Raw genomic sequence first — 16,091 nt, forward strand, 5'->3', positions numbered from 1 at the left:
CCTCATGTAGATAAATAACATACAGTGATCTCATGTAGAAAAATGAAATAGAACCTGCTTTGATTTTGTGGAATGCTCAGGATTTTATTGTACTTGTACAATATATTCAAAAACAGTATTGCATCTTAAAAAGCACTCATATAGTACTGATGAAATCGCAGATGATGCTACTTCGACATACACAGAGCCTGCTGATGATTTACACAAGATTGTACTGGCTTCAGTTAAACTGAGTTAAAGTATATAATGCCCAATTTTATGCTTTACTAAGACCCTCTTGCTTGAATGATAAAATTCAACCACCCAAGTTTTTCACCAAAACTGTCCACCGTGGTCCCTCACACATTGATCTTTCTTTCTCTAACTCATGTCCTCTACCTCTTCATTCTCAGCAGTGCAGCTCTGCCCCTTTCATTCCCATATCCAATGTTTCTTTGATGTATCACTCTCCTCTGGCCTCACTGTGTGTTCTGGGCATTGAGATCCTGGTAGTCAGCAGGAATAGTGTCTATGGAGAGGAGGAACAAAAAAGGAACTCATAAGCATACTTGCACTTATGTATGTAGCTGACTGGACTACCTTTAACACTCACCGTTGCAACGGTACTTCAGATTGGACCAGATTATATTTTCCTGAGAGAAGCAGAACACGCCCAGTCTCCCGCCTCTCATGCTGGTGTCAATTATCACCTCTGTGTCTGCCACCAGGTCCGAACCCTCAAAGAAGCGGGCCCTGGTTCGTACGCACAAAGTCAAACTAGTTAGTAAGTTCACACTGTGTATGTGTGTAGTGTGTTTGTCTCTGAGTGTTGGTGCGAGTCCATTTGTACCTGATGTATCCAACCTGTGGTCTGTGCTGGAGGAACCAGCGGTAGGAGACCTTGTCCTTCCAGCCAACGTTCCTGGGGTCCTTCCACAGAAGACGAACCTGCTCGGCGGTGTCTCCTGTGTGCCAGAGGGAGTTCCTCAGATACTCACCAGGACCCGTCTTAGACTTCACAGCCTAGTGATAAAGAGCCAGAGAGCATGAGAAAGAAAAAAACTGGTAGTGACAACAAATGATCAAAGTGTCCTTGGGAAAACATCAAACCTAACCCAATTGCTCCTGTTGGCCGTTGGTCAGGCAAGCACCTTGAATGGCATGGTGAATTGGTGTATAAGCAACAAATTGTAAAGCACTTTGGATAAAAGCACTATACAAATGCAGTAATTTACCTTGAGCTGTATTCCTGGCTCAGCAACAGCTCTGAAGGGCGCAGCCTGCCAGTATGTTTGTTCCGTCTGTTTCCACATCACCACGTAGAAGGAGGAGGAGTCCTGGTAGCCGAAGATGAAGCCAGCGTAGTCATCATCTGTCATCGTGTTCACATGGAAGGTTCCTTCAAAGTCAACCCCACTGAACGCTGTGTAACCTACAGATGTGGACAATGGAGAAGAAATACACAACATATACACATATACACCAACATATTAGGTGAAGGCTAACAGAGAAAACATTTAGGAAAATGGGAAGTATTTTATTGTTAAAACAAATGGCAATTGGTCTGTATGAAAGTATTCTGTGCTTACCTACAGCAAGGCCAGGGTCAGAGTTCATGGTCTGAACTATTTCCATGCCCTGTCAGGAAAAAAGAAAGTAGCTTTACTTTATTCTAACAAAATAATTGTTGTTGTTTTGTCCTGTTTTACTAAAATACCGATTTTCTATAATATATGAATAGAAACCCCTAAAAACATGTTTGAGCTTCATACAAACACTGATTGTAACAGAGGCTATCTAGGAAAAGGAGGCTGAACTTTAGCTATCATTAACCTGATTGAGGACCACCCAGTTGGGGTCAATCTGAGAGTCACCCTCTGGGTCCAGCACCACGGTCTGATAGGCTCTGAAGTCTGTCAGGGTGATCTCAGCGTTCTCTGGGCAGTGGTCGATTATGTCAACCACATTGTCTTTGTCAAAGTCCCCTTCGCATGCGTCTCCAACTCCGTTCTCTGAAATACAAGGGCACCCCTTAGAAATCGAACAGCAGAAACACATACTGTATGTACAATTCTGATTTATTGCTCAGATCAGTTTTTTTTGTTTTGTTTGGCTGTTCACATTTTTATAGGTGGCTCATATCAGATTCCAGCATGAACAGCTCACGATCCTGAAGTGAAATGCAATGTGAAAGTCACATGTATTCTGATATGACTGTTCACACTGAGGTCACTGCAATAAATTCTGACCTGTATTGAAAATATCAGATTGTGGTTTGTGGTGTTCACACTGTTACTGATTAACATAGCCAAAGATGAAGAGATACTAACTGTCTGTGTCCTTTTGGTCTGGGTTAACAACTAGCCTGCAGTTGTCATAATCATCCAGTATGCCGTCATTATCGTCGTCATCGTCACATTCATCCCCCTATCATGTAAAACAGCACATTTGGATTAGTATAAACACAGAGCCGTCTATACCATCTATATGTCACCATACATGAGATGAATTGATGAAATATTATGCATTTGAAAACGTTTTAAAACCATTCCATCCTTGTCAGTGTCCAGCTGAGCGGAGTTGATGACTGTGGGACAGTTGTCCTTTGTGTTCTGGTGGCCATCACCATCACTGACAAAGAGGAGGTAGGACGGGATAAAACTAAATGTCAAAACTTTATACATCTTTATATACATTCAGTCTTGACAGTGAGCTCTACCTGTCTATGTTGTCGTCACAGGTATCTCCTACAAGATCATGATCTGAGTCAGACTGCAAGTAGACAAAACAGGTTATGTTGTTCAGAGTTGTGAAGCAGCAGATTAATCTTTATTCAGGTTGTTGTTTGGTTTGTTACCTGGTTCGGGTTGACCATATCAGGACAGCTGTCACAGGCATCTCCCACCCCATCGTTGTCTCTGTCTTTTTGGTCTGGGTTAGGGACTCGCTGACAGTTGTCAAGAATATTCTTCAAGTCTGAGAACATAAACACCTCAGCACATTAATTTCTGCGTCATGTGTAAGAAGCGTTGACAGGAAAATAACAAAGCATGACAGAACACAGCCCACATACACAGTCTGTCTAATGCATCACCAGATGGCAGTGTTTGTTTAAGATGGAGGTGAAATAGTTTCCATTGGCCTTCAACGCCTGGCGGAGGCTTACTGTGGAAAATGCTTTTAGAGAGGAGACAGACATGACCAAGCGCTTAGCAATCCAGCCTTGGAGTTAAAGACATAACCAAATGATCAAGAGGTTGGAACTCTGCCAAAATGAATGAACAGGGGTTCCTAAACAGACTCTAAACATGCAACATGTGTAAGCATATAAAGGTAAACAAGAGGGCACATACAAAGGCAAGAAGTTAAAACTGTGTTTCCAGTGGAACAAATGAGAGGTTTTCTAAAAGGGTAATCAAGTGAAGTATGTGAGAAAAGTTTGTGAGACAACACTTATGATTCCAGTTGGAACATTTTAACATTTAACACGGTTTTCTTCGGGGGTTTTAAAGGTCTTTCATTTTTTTAATGACGCTTATGCTGTTTCCATGAAAGCCAATGATCTAACTGGTAGAGGATGTCAATTGGTAACAGAAACAAAAGAGTCCTGGAGGATGTTTTGAACAGATAATGTCTTGCCAGTTCAGTGAAAGACAAACAGAAATGTGCACACTTTCCACCAAACAGGATTGTAAAGGTTGTATTCTTGTCTAGACAGTGTGTGCTTTGGATGACCGTCGCAGACATGGTAGTCTTTTAATGTGATTATCAGCCATTAGGTTTCACAATGTGCTCCTAACTTTATTACCTCTAATTGATGCTATAAAAGCAGTAATGATCAAGTTACTATACCTCCCACAGTAATGACCATCCAACCTTTTAGTCACTGCGGCCATTTACAAAAAATACTCTAATTACACCCAGTGATGCACAGCAAAACTACGTGATTATAATAATTATTTGATTGTTATATCATAGAAAAAACACTTACTATCCCCATCCATATCATCATCACACTCGTCTCCCAGCCCATCCTGATCGGTATCTCTCTGTGAGGGGTTTTCGACTGTTCTGCAGTTGTCACAGGCATCGCCATGGAGATCCTTATCGCTGTTCCTTTGGTCCACATTAGGAATGAGCCAGCAGTTGTCCTGGGGCAGACAAAGTGCATAGGCTAAGTGAGATAGTTAAATTCCTATCCAAAAAAAGTTACAGCCCTTCAAAATCTGAGAAATGATTGTATACTGGTCCTGTGGAGCTAAATTACCTACATCTATATTAATAATGCCATCACTGTCTGCATCATCGTCACAGGAGTCACCCAGCCCGTCCCTGTCTGCATCCTCTTGGCCAGAGTTTGGCACAAACACACAGTTATCCTGGAAACAACGCAGCAAAACCAGACAGTATTAGTTTTTAATACTAGCATGAATTAAATGCCAGAGAGGGTAATGGGGATAGACATGAGTACCTGCTTACAGTTGTTGTCTCTGCACAGGAGCTTGTTGTCAGGATATGCGTCAATATCTGTGTCCTTTCCACACACATAGCCATTACCTGCCCAACCAACACCACACTAACACACACACAAGAAGGAAGCGAATGTAATGTACGACAGCACAACACAGTAATTCACATTCATGATCCAGTGCATAGTATTTTCTAAATTCTTACCGCACAGCTAATGCTGCCATCTCTACCCACGATACACTCAGCATTGAGGTCACAGGGGTTGGGTTGACCATTGGGGCAAAGCCTGGAACCATGGCAGCCTCTCACCTGGTCACCTGTAAAACCAGTTTTACACTCTCCACAGCGGAAGGATCCCTGATGGGGACAGTACAGAGTCAAAAACCAGGTCCTTCTGCCAGTAGAGAGAGTGATAATAACCATACACCAGTCCCAGAGGTCTTACTATAGTGTTGTAGCAGTTTGAGTTGGCAGTGCAACCTCCATTCTCCGGCGGGCCCACACACTCATCTATATCCTCACACACCTGGGAAGAACATATGATATAACGTCAGTATATATAGAAAGAGATTCATATTCTGTCAACAGGCGCAGATAAATCAAACAGAAGGAATGTTTCATACACAGTGTATTTTTGTTGTACCTGTTTGTGTGACTTAGCATAGTTCACTCCCACTCCAGTTAGCTCTGGTCCAGTGTATCCCATTGGGCATTGCCCACAGCGAAAACCAGGAGCAGTGTTAATACACCGGACACCAGGGAAACATGGGTTAAACTGGCACTAAAACACAAAATTAAGATGGTCAAATGTTAATTAATGTTACGTTCACCTACTCATTGCAGAGACTTGCACGCTAAGAAACATATAACCCATACCTCATCTACATCGTCACACCGTACTCCATCCCCTGTATATCCATCTGGACAGGGGGCACACTGGAAACCTGACTCCGTACGGATGCACATGTTCCGTCTGAAACAGGTCCCATGTGGGCACTGAGTCAGAGGCTGAGGCTGCATGAGAACCTGGCCAGGACTTGGAGCTGGACCTGGGGTGGTTGGACTGCCCCTGAGACCTGTCGGCACACAGAGACAGATATGAAAGCACCTTGTTTAAATGTCACTTTATTTATTGTATTTGTTTTATTTTATTTGTAAAATATTAAACATAAATGTTAGTGAATGAATACTGCATAAATTAGATGTCTGATTAGAGTTTTTGTACAGCTTACCACAGACAAGACACTCTGCAATGGTATTCCTCAGAAATGCTGTCTCTTTAATCTTAACCAGACAGAAACAAAGAGTGTAGAATTGTTGGTTAGGATAAACTGTGTTGTTTGGGTTATTATTATTAATTTAAAGCTTATATCAATAGAGGGATTAGAATTTAATCTATTTAATTAACTATTGAAGATTTCTTAGTTGTTAGTACCCTTGAATGAGACTAAGAAGTTTTGAAAAGTTAAATGTGTGTCTGCTATGGTAAGCTCCAGTGATCTGTTTCTTTACACAAACGATTTTCAGTGTGTCTGACAAGTCTGAGATGCTGAGCTATATAACAAGCATTTTGTTGCCTCAGGCTCCCTGTTTGATGCTTTATCTTCTAACAAATCCTCAGCTTTAAATGATCATCTGAAATCATCCACTTCTCACTGCTGCTCGCTTTTACTGCTCGCTGTCAGTTGCTGAGGTTACATAAAGTCTTGAAACAAGAGAGCTCCAGAAAATCAGCAGGTCCTCACAGTCTGGATTCTCACTTTTCACAACAAATTGCTGATTTTACTGCAAAACCGATCTTACCACAAAGAAAAACGAAATTCCAAACGGTTGTAAATCAGCCCACATTCTTCCACTTTTAAAAGTAGGTAACTCTTCCAAACGGCCTCTCTACACTTTCTGCCACCCAGTGTTCTCCAAAAAGCTTTTCTTTCATTTTATTCATTTATTTTCATCTCAACAACAAACTGATTTTAAAAAGCAACCAAAGGGGCACAAAACATCATCATCAAATTATTGGACTGCTTAGTATAGCTTCTAGTAGAAATACTTTGGTTCTCTTTCATAGATTTTCCAAATCATTTTACCTGCTTGTTGAGCAGCTCCTTCATCTCAGATAACATGGTCTTCAGCTCTGTTATGGTGGCCTGGTCATGTATGGTCCTGCCTCCCTGGATACCTGAGGGGAATTCACAAATCAGAATCAGAAAATCAGATACAAAACACATCTACCATGTTTAAGTTAAAGTGACTGCATGGGTTTGTCATTGTGGAGTCAGACAGTCAGTTGCAATCTGTTCTCACCCAGCAGCTGCAGAGATTCACCATGATCCCTGCTACAGTCCTGCAGAGTGGCCACATTGTCTATGGTGTCGTCTATCACCAGCTTCAAGTCTGTCAGTTCATCCTTATAAAGGAATAGAGGACAGAGACATTCTTAATTACTAGAATGAAATGTGAGGTACTGCACTGCTCAAACAGTATTCATATGTACTATTTATGTCTCTATGCAGTCAAACATATAATTATTCTCAAATGTAAACCTCTTGCTCACCTGTCCACTCGATGGCAGGGTCCTAAGTGCCACTTTGTTGGGACCAGGTGGGAGTGACCCAAATGCAGCTGGTAGATCATCTACAGTGTGTACCAGTCTACAGTCTATATAGATGTTGAGGCGATGTGGACCACGCTGTAGACCGCTGGCATGTAGCATCACATGGTGATCTTGGCCATCTGCCAGGGAGCCGTGGTTGAAACTGGTTGTGGCAAATCTGCCATCAGTCTTCTGGTAACGAATGGTGACTAGAGATGGAGAGAAGCAGGAATGAGCTGTTATTGTAGTCTGTTTAAATAGTTCTCAAAGACACTGTTATATGTGTGTATAATAATTCACCCTTGCTCAGTTTGGCCAGCAAGCTGAGCTCCAGGTACTTGGTGTTGTCTTTGGGGTTGATGACACTGAAGAGAGAGGTGGGGCCCTTGTTGTGCAGCCTGAAGGAAGAGAGGAGGAAAGCCTCATCTCGCCCTTTGTTCTTCAGGCTTCCTTGGAGCAAGTCTGGCAGGCAGTCTGGAGAATCCAGCAGGTCGAAGACTAACACAGAAAATAATTGTTAAAAAGCGTAATTTTACTGCTGTAGATCCATTGTAACTGTGGCAAAAAAAAAGTATAGATTTACACAAATAGTAAGCAAAACATGCAGTATAGTGGTCAGTCGATAGTGTGCAAGGAGCTTAGGAAATATTCAGCACACCAACTTAAAGCAATCCAACTGGTTTTTGTCAAGATTAGAGGAGAGTTTAGTGTGGATTGCTACTGCTGAGTCAGTGCACTATGGCACTTTATTATGTGTGACAATGCATCTGTGTGCATGTTCATGTTTGTATCCTGCTGGGTTTTATAGAGTGATGGACTGGAGTTGCAGAAAGGGAGCAGCGGTAGACTCTTTCCACTGGAACAAACCCGTTACCTCACACCCACATGCACGGACACATTCACACATATACACAAAGACACACAACTCATTAGCTGAATTCAAGAATAATACGAAGTGACGGGAAATTGTATGGAAACATTTGCGTGATTCCAAGCAAATCAAACTTTTGCACATGCACTTTCTCAGATGGCAGTTTGTGTTGTTTTACCATCTAAGACTGACCTTATTTAGGCCAGACTGTTACTAGACCCCAGACGAATTCTGCAAACTGCAAAAAAGCCAGCTTCATGCCTACTTAATCAACACAATTACCCTGTTATTTGCAGCTTGCTGTAAGTTAGAAGTTGTCAGACCAGGCAACAGATTGTTAGGAATACAGAAATGGAAGAGACAGTTAGTGAAACAGACTTATTTGATAGTGATGTTAAGAGGTTTTTAACATGTGCTGATCTACAAACACATGTGTAATGTTTTCCAGAAGGGCATGAACGGTGAGAAGAACTTACCAATGCCTTGAGCTGTGACAGTGAGCACCAGCTGTTGCAGCACCAGAAACAGAGCCGCTGCTCCTGCCCACACACCCATCATCAGTGCTTCAGTAAGCTGTGCTCCTTGTGAATCAATAAGAGTATCAAAGATTAATCACCTATTTTAACACAGTGGTCCAACAGAATGATGGATCCAGATGTTCAAGCTAAATCCCAGCAGAGGTGAGATGGCTTTGTTGCCACGGCCACAGCTTTTAAAGCAAAGGGGAGTGTCCTTACTCTACTATTGCGAAAGTGGCACAGTGAAGGGACTATTTTAAGTTTGTGGGAGTGTCCCCTTGCTACTATAGTTCAATAATTTGTTATGTTGTATATTTTTAGTGGTACTACAACATGCTATGAACAGTGTAAACAAAGAAATAACAATAATAATAAAAAGGTATTATATTAATTCTAAAAAGGATGGGCATAGCGCTGCAATACTTAAGATAAAGATAAATCTGTTATTCCCCGGGTTTTTGTGTCTTTGGTCTTTTGGGGATTTATGATATAATACCATAAAAATACTTGTATATAGTGAGCCAACTCTATAAAATTCCTGAAATGGATTGTGGTCTTAAGGGAGGAAAACTTGATTCCAGCTGGCCATCGTTTTTCACGAACATCATGAACCTGTGTCATTTATGTGGATTTGAGCTCCTAGCTCATCTCCAGTAAGCCAGTTGAATTGTATAAATGTACGCCAGATGTTTTTAATTTTAATTTAATTTAATTCACCTTTTTCTACATGCCTCTGCAAATCTTTTCTTAATTCCATCTGTTGTGGAATGTGGGAAAAAAGGACAAAGAGGGCCATACTTGGGACCCTGGAAACATTTCATGATAGATGTCTGGTAGTCGTCTCAAAGCTTAAAAACCTCAAGTACATTTCAACATCTCAGCTGCTGGTCCGAGCCAAAGAGAGACATTTACCATCCCTCGGTGCATTATCACCGTACATCCGTCTGTGTCTGGCTGTCTGGTCTCTGACCAAACACCTGGCAGCCTTTAACAGTGATTATCAGCCCTGGGACAGATATCATGCTATTGTTGCTGTAAAAAAGTCAAATGGAAATTACTATTTGACATGGAAATCAAAGTATGAAATCGTCACTTACTCTATTCTTGCTATGTGAGTCTCTATATACACAGAGCTGTAGTGTATCACTATTCATTTCAAGACAGTTCTTAGTATTTCCTTCTTGTTTAAGAATGTATGAAACCAGCCAACAAAGACAAAAAAACAACTGAGTCATATGACTATTCAATCATAGTATTTCTAGTCTCATGTAGAACATGAAAGAATAATAGAGTTCAAGTCTTGCAATGAAAATATGATTTACCAGGAAAGGTTTAACAGTAGGTACATATATTTCTAGTAAGGAAGGAGGTAATGAGTAGATGTTCAGTTTTTTTTCTGAATGTTTTAAGGATTTCTTATCGACGTTGTTATACGCTCTCGCCCGTGTTGTTATATGTTATTAAATTCTCTCTCGTTATGTGTGCTATTTATGTTGCCCTCTCTCATAAAGGTGCATCATGCTGAGTTGCTGCTGGGACGGCTTAATTCCGTCATGATTACCTCACCATTACTTACCAATTTTATGAACACTTAAAGTGAAGCAAAGCCTCATCGAAACAAACTGACACAACAGCTAATGAGGTTTTACAGGGAACAAAACTATTATAGTTGAATGACATAAGCCAGAAAGTGAATTACTCCTATTTAAAACACCTTTAACGTCAAATTATTGCTCTTTAATGTCAACACAAATGTGCATCTAGCAGGCCATCTTTAATGTGTTCACCTCTGCAGCCTCTCATATCACAGGTACCGTGTGACGTCACCAGCTCCTTCCATGAATGAAAACATGGCGGCTGCCATGGAGCTGAGATGCTGGGGAGGAGACTGGGGTTTGCCTTCAGTCCACACCGAGTCTCTGATAGTTCTGGTAACGTTATCGTCCGCTCGTAAAATAAAATACATGAAATACGGTCATTTATATCCAGACCTTATTTTTAAGACTAAAGGCGTCTTCTCTGTGCATCTCTGCTTAGCTTCCGTGCTAACCCACCTACACAGCTGTTTAGCTGCTCATGCTCAAGCTCGATGGTTTAAAATCATATTTCCAGTTTAATTTTAGGTTTGGTGAGCTGAGACACCAACAGCTGTGACCTGCACGGTGTGTCCTTCGTGTACGACTGGTTGTCAGAAGTCACGGCTCGTATAAATGTGGTGCTTCAAGGTCAGCTTGTTGAGGCTCCGATTTTAATTGATGTGTGTGTATTGCTCCCACTCTCGCTCGGTAGCTGTCGACTGTAGCAGAGGTAGTAAGTTAGTAACATTGTCAGAAAATGAACTCTGAGTAGCGGTTTGCTGGCTGTTTATAATGTTGTCTCTCAGTCAGTCCATGCAGTTACAACTCTTACCACAAGGTGACACTTTGACTAGTCTTCTGTCCAAGATGACATGTTTGCTTTTAGTTAGTGCTGCTTATGCGTTTTGTTTTGTTTTGTTTTGTGTGGGTTTATTTACAGCACTCTGATATAGTTATAATGTCAGACTCTGTCAGGGATGGCACTGGACTTTTTTCCATTGTTGTCTCTGGTGTTTTCACCGACAGGAAACAGGCATAAAGTTTGTGACACTGATACATTTGAGGTATTATGAACAATGAAACTAGAAAATGAAATCATATAGATGATTCAAAAGAATCAGGATTGTAATGATAAATGATTGTAGCTTCTGCAGGGTGAAGTTTTGCTGCTTTTTCTGTTTTATAACATTGTAAACTGAACATCTTTGGTTGTCAAAAGACATTTGAAGACAAAATAACAAATTATTTACTGTTTGAACTGAATTCTTTAATATAAAAATACTTGTTAGTTGCCACCCAACCCAATTTAGTTACTGTATTATCTATTTGTCTTCATTTTGCTGCATTTTTTTTTAATTTACTGGCTTGTGGTTTTGCTTGTTTTTCCTCTTTCTGTAAATGAAGCTGTTTATGGTCAGCAGTGTAATCAGAGAGGTCCCTAGTGCCAAATCTGTATTTAGAGTCAGTGCCAAATTCCTTCTGAGGGTACTTTGATTGCAACATACGTTCAGCTTCATTACAAGATTGATATCATACTAAACTTAGCCTTGATTGAAGTATTACAGTCCTGCATTTGGGCTGTATTCAGCTCAAGAAGTATTATTGTATGCTGGATTGCTGTTGTATCTATGACAGACTCTTAAATAATAAATGCATTGTCTCATTTTACCATCTTTTCTAAATTCAAGTGTGGATTTTCTTTCAGGCATACGCCAAGTTTTCTGGGGCAAAAGTCACAGTGTCCCCTATAGACTGGACATGGAAAACTCTAACAGGTGGGCTGCAGCTTCCTATTAACCATAATTTTGTAACATTATGATCCACACACCCCATGGTGATTGCTTTATATACATATGGTTGTTGCTGAGGAGTCTATGGTTGATATTGTAATATTTGTTAAATATATATATACATAGTACATATAATTCTATAAGATTGGAGAATATAAACAGTATGTATAATCCATTTGGAGCTTCCTTCATGCTGTAACACTAATAGTATAAATACTGAAAATCACATGACGAGTTCTATTTCTAATACTAATTATACTAATATGAATTGCCACAGTCATTAACATTTTGTGAATGTGCCAGAAAAGGTTGACAAACACAGATTTAAAGCATGGGTTTTTATGTTTTTATGCATCTGACTGGGTTCCAAAATGGGGTGATTTATTTAAAATTTTAGCTACAAGATACATTTTACATTAAAAGATCTTAATAACATGTTAATGCAGATGCAACACCACTCTTAAATAACTTTGTCTCGAATTGTGATATCTTCTTCCTATCGTGCAACCTGCAGCAACAGTCCCAGAGTTGCTTTGTGGAGACTCTGCAGTTCAAGAAGCTACACAGATTCTCAACTTCCTGCGAAAACAGGTAAGAGTGGATACCAAGGCTGCTCACTGTCCATCACCTGGTCAATATATCCCCAAAACCCATTCAGCTGAATCAGTAGATCTGCTGTAATATTAGTGATTTTTCTTTTTTTCAGAGGTTTAATGCAGACTATGAGCTGACAGCCAGACAAGGAGCAGACACCATGGCATACATCGCTCTGCTTGAAGAGAAACTACGACCAGCTCTGGTAACACCATCTCTCTTCCGCTTACTCCCTGACGAGAACTAATCTGTGAGTACTGTTAATATTTAGAGTGATGCTTTGTGTCCCACAGTTGCACACTTTCTGGGTAGATGCAGAAAACTACGCCAATCTGACACGGCCATGGTTTGCTTCACGCTCGCCGTTCCCTCTCAACTTTCTCGTCCCTAGTCGCCTTGCCAACATCGCCCTCTCCCGCATCCTTCTAACCAAAGGAGAGGCACCCCTACACAGAATCACTGAGGTGGAGGGAAAGGTAAATATCGATCTGTCTGACTCACATGTCGGGTCAGCTCTGTCAGCATTTCAGCACTGTGTACTGTGTGACTGCAAAGTTCTCTTTTGCACAACTGTGAATCTTTCTCACTGCCTCAGATCTACAGTGATGCTAAAGAGTGCCTGAATCTCCTCTCCTACAGACTGGGAACAGCAGACTATTTCTTTGGCAACTCGTGAGTTCTTTAATGTTTGCTGACTTACATGTTCATTTGAAGGACCGTATATGTATATCATATGTAGGTGCAAAGCTATTGGAAAACAGAGTAGATGAAAATGTATGAAAAATGGATGGAAATATTGTCTATTTAAGTCTGTGTGCAGGTAGTTCAGTCATTTCCTTATAGCTTGCTGATAAATAGCATGATAACTAGGAACTATTACAATAAGAAATGGGCAAATTGTTTATATATATAGTTAGGATTTCTTTTTCACATTAGACGTGATGAAATGGGTCTTCCAAAGTGTATTTCAGAAATTATGCTGGGAGAAATCCAACTTATAAAATGCTTTGCAGTGTTAATTTAGACAAAATTTGTACTGTGATTTATAAAGCACAGTATAGCAATATAAGTAATACTACTGTAGATATCTCACAGGCCTCTCATAGCTCCTCTCTGTGTGTGCCTAAACATATTTTTGTGTACATATGTTTGTGTTTGTAGGCCAACCAGTCTGGATGCCTTTGTGTTTGGCTTTGTGGCTCCACTTTACAAAGCCAGTCTCCCCAGCAGCCCTCTGCAGAGCCACCTCAAACAGCTGGATAACGTCACACGCTTCTGTGACAATGTCCTCGCAGTCTACTTCAGCTCAGACCACCCTTGTAAGATCGCTGCACACACCTGAAATGCTCACAAAATCTACACACAAAGATTCGGTGGAGTTTTACATTCACAATCAAACAAAACAACTAATGTCTTCAGCATTTTCCTTCTTCTCACATCTTTTTTCATTGCATGCTTGCTCTTTGTATCTGCTTCATTTTTGGGTGCTCATTGACCTAACACTGTTCCACTAACTCTCTGCTATTTCCTTCTTCTCCTTCTTCTCTGGTGTCACCGTACGTCATCTCTCTCCAGGTCCTACCCCACCTGTTCAGGAAACAATGGATGCCAATCTCCAGAAACTAACTCAGCTTGTAAATAAAGAGTCCAACTTGATAGAGAAGGTGGTTCTGCTTTCCTTTTATCTTCTTTGCATGGGTTCATGGTTGCATGTGGCAGGTACAGTCTCAGCTGTACTCAAAGTATACATACTGTCTCTTTCTGAATCATTGTCATATTATTTTCTGCTTGTGCATGTATGCTCTAACTAAACTGGACATCCTATACTGTAGATGGATGACAACCTCCGCAGCAGCCCACAGCACAAACCCCACAGACCAGAACCCAAACCCAGTCTGGCCAGTGACAAGAGCTCTACCCCTGCCTAACCCATGACCTGTCAACCCTGATCCAGCCTAATGAATGGAGGAGGAACAACCTTTAGATGAAAGGTGCAGTTCTGAATCTGACTCAACCTCATCCTGAAATCAAAAAAACTGTCATCCTGCTGAACTATAACTTGAATGGCAAATAACTTATGGAAGTATGACCATGTAATTATAAAAGAGACTATTTTACAACAAGATAATGATGATAGATTTCAAATATGCTAGTCTGAAAGAGAAGGGAAAGTGCATGTGTGAGGTTTTAAAAGGTTGAGCGCATGTATGTGGTTAAGGATGGAATGCTATGAAGTGGTTTTCGATGAAAGACACAGAAAGTTCAAAGGGAAACCAAAATGAAATGTAAAGTCCAGCAAGGAAAAGAAGTGGCACTGATTGACTTCAGAGTGGTCAGTTTTTCTTTTAACCTCTTATTTCCCCCTTTTGTCTTCAGTAAGAAATATCTATTTTATGTTTTTCCATTCTTCATCAAACTACAGTTGATGCACCGTAGGAAATGCCCTCATCTGCCTCTGAGGACATCAAATTTACTGACACATTAGTCACTGTGGTAAAACCAGCTAGAGCACCTTATGGCAAGGTTTATTTAATTATCTTATGTTACCCACTACTACTACATTTTAGGAATTTGTGCTTATCGCGGAGGATCTGAGATCCTGTAGCACCCTTCTGAGCACACGTCCTTCCTCATAACCACTGTAAAAATGTTCTGTAAATTCTATTAACATTTTAATTAGCGTAATGTTCAGTATGTATGCATTCAGGACTACAGGAATAACCAGTCACTTATTTTGCTTTGCTCCCACCTACTCTGCTTTGTATAGCTTGTATGGCTGTAAATAGTTTCATGATTACAATTAATGCAATTTATTGTGGTTTCCTCTAATAGGGCTGATCAGCTTGTTCACGATCTTTGTTAAATACAGTGAGGTAATGGAAAGGCCTTACACACTGTATTAACGTATTCATGCAAAATATGTGGGACTAATGTGTGTCTGTGTGTGTGAGTTTTCAGAAACCAGTGTGTCTTTCATTATTGTATCTTCAGGATGTTCTGTGTAATTAACAATCCACTCACATCTGTTGTTGCCATGATTTTTCTTTTTTTGAACATTTATTTCATTTAGATTTGTCTGCCGTGTTGCCATTTGCTGTGCCTATTTAACAGTCACCTTGTTGAAACTGACACTCTGTCCCATTTGGGAATGTCTCATTTGCTGCCTTTTTTTTGCTTTATTTTTACTGTCTGAAGTGTTTGTATTTTACTGTCATTGTTCCCTAATATCCTCACAGCTCATACATTACTGTATCTTCTCCATGTGATTGCTTTCATGATTTCTCAGTCTAAAAGTAATAATACTTGTAGAGATACTTGGGCTTTTGCAACTTCCAAAAAATATCACCTCATGGTTACATTCCCTTTAAATATCCTGAAACAAAAGGGGTATGTGTGCATTGCCAAACACAAAATGTTGTTGGACTACAAATAGGTTTGTGTGGACCATATGGGTGCAGTGTGCCTTCATGACTGCTGGTGTGTTTATACAATTCCCAAAATGTTAACTGTGTCCTTTATAATTTTGATACATTGTCATACAATTATCTTTACATTTCTGTTACAGTTGTTCATTCTCTGTGGATGGTTGGTAACAACTGACTTCATATTATATAAATACGTATATGATAAGCCAACCACGGCTACTGTCTTTTTTCCAATGATTTCATTGAATAAATTGTATAAAAGCTGTGTACTTCC

General features: G+C 40.3%; 2 protein-coding genes across 4 annotated transcripts; one reads left to right on the forward strand and one right to left on the reverse strand.

Moving 5' to 3' along the window:
• Positions 1 to 58: 58 nt before the first annotated feature.
• On the reverse strand, positions 59 to 8,604 carry thbs4a (thrombospondin 4a). Its single transcript, XM_051422465.1, has 23 exons — positions 8,390 to 8,604; positions 7,343 to 7,540; positions 7,004 to 7,251; positions 6,754 to 6,856; positions 6,537 to 6,628; positions 5,682 to 5,733; positions 5,326 to 5,525; positions 5,093 to 5,230; positions 4,895 to 4,975; positions 4,654 to 4,806; positions 4,451 to 4,555; positions 4,251 to 4,358; positions 3,971 to 4,130; positions 2,837 to 2,955; positions 2,699 to 2,751; positions 2,526 to 2,610; positions 2,310 to 2,406; positions 1,813 to 1,991; positions 1,569 to 1,617; positions 1,215 to 1,411; positions 830 to 1,002; positions 593 to 732; positions 59 to 508 (listed from the first exon to the last, which is right to left on the reverse strand). Exons 1-23 carry the CDS (start codon positions 8,469 to 8,471, stop codon positions 459 to 461), a joined length of 2,862 nt encoding a protein of 953 aa, XP_051278425.1. The 5' UTR covers positions 8,472 to 8,604; the 3' UTR covers positions 59 to 458.
• A 1,631-nt stretch (positions 8,605 to 10,235) lies between these two features.
• mtx3 (metaxin 3) lies at positions 10,236 to 16,027 on the forward strand. Of its 3 annotated transcripts, none has more exons than XM_051421547.1 (9): positions 10,236 to 10,362; positions 11,714 to 11,783; positions 12,313 to 12,389; positions 12,505 to 12,597; positions 12,686 to 12,868; positions 12,988 to 13,064; positions 13,554 to 13,711; positions 13,968 to 14,056; positions 14,225 to 16,027. In XM_051421547.1, exons 1-9 carry the CDS (start codon positions 10,270 to 10,272, stop codon positions 14,318 to 14,320), a joined length of 936 nt encoding a protein of 311 aa, XP_051277507.1. In that variant the 5' UTR covers positions 10,236 to 10,269; the 3' UTR covers positions 14,321 to 16,027. The 3 variants fall into 3 exon arrangements, with proteins under 3 accessions (XP_051277507.1, XP_051277508.1, XP_051277509.1); XM_051421549.1 differs by having other exon boundaries at positions 10,290 to 10,362; positions 11,697 to 11,783; XM_051421548.1 differs by lacking the exon at positions 13,968 to 14,056.
• The last annotated feature ends 64 nt before the right edge of the window (positions 16,028 to 16,091 follow it).

This window comes from Dicentrarchus labrax, unplaced genomic scaffold (assembly GCF_905237075.1).
Source record: "Dicentrarchus labrax unplaced genomic scaffold, dlabrax2021, whole genome shotgun sequence".
Classification (NCBI taxonomy): domain Eukaryota; kingdom Metazoa; phylum Chordata; class Actinopteri; family Moronidae; genus Dicentrarchus; species Dicentrarchus labrax.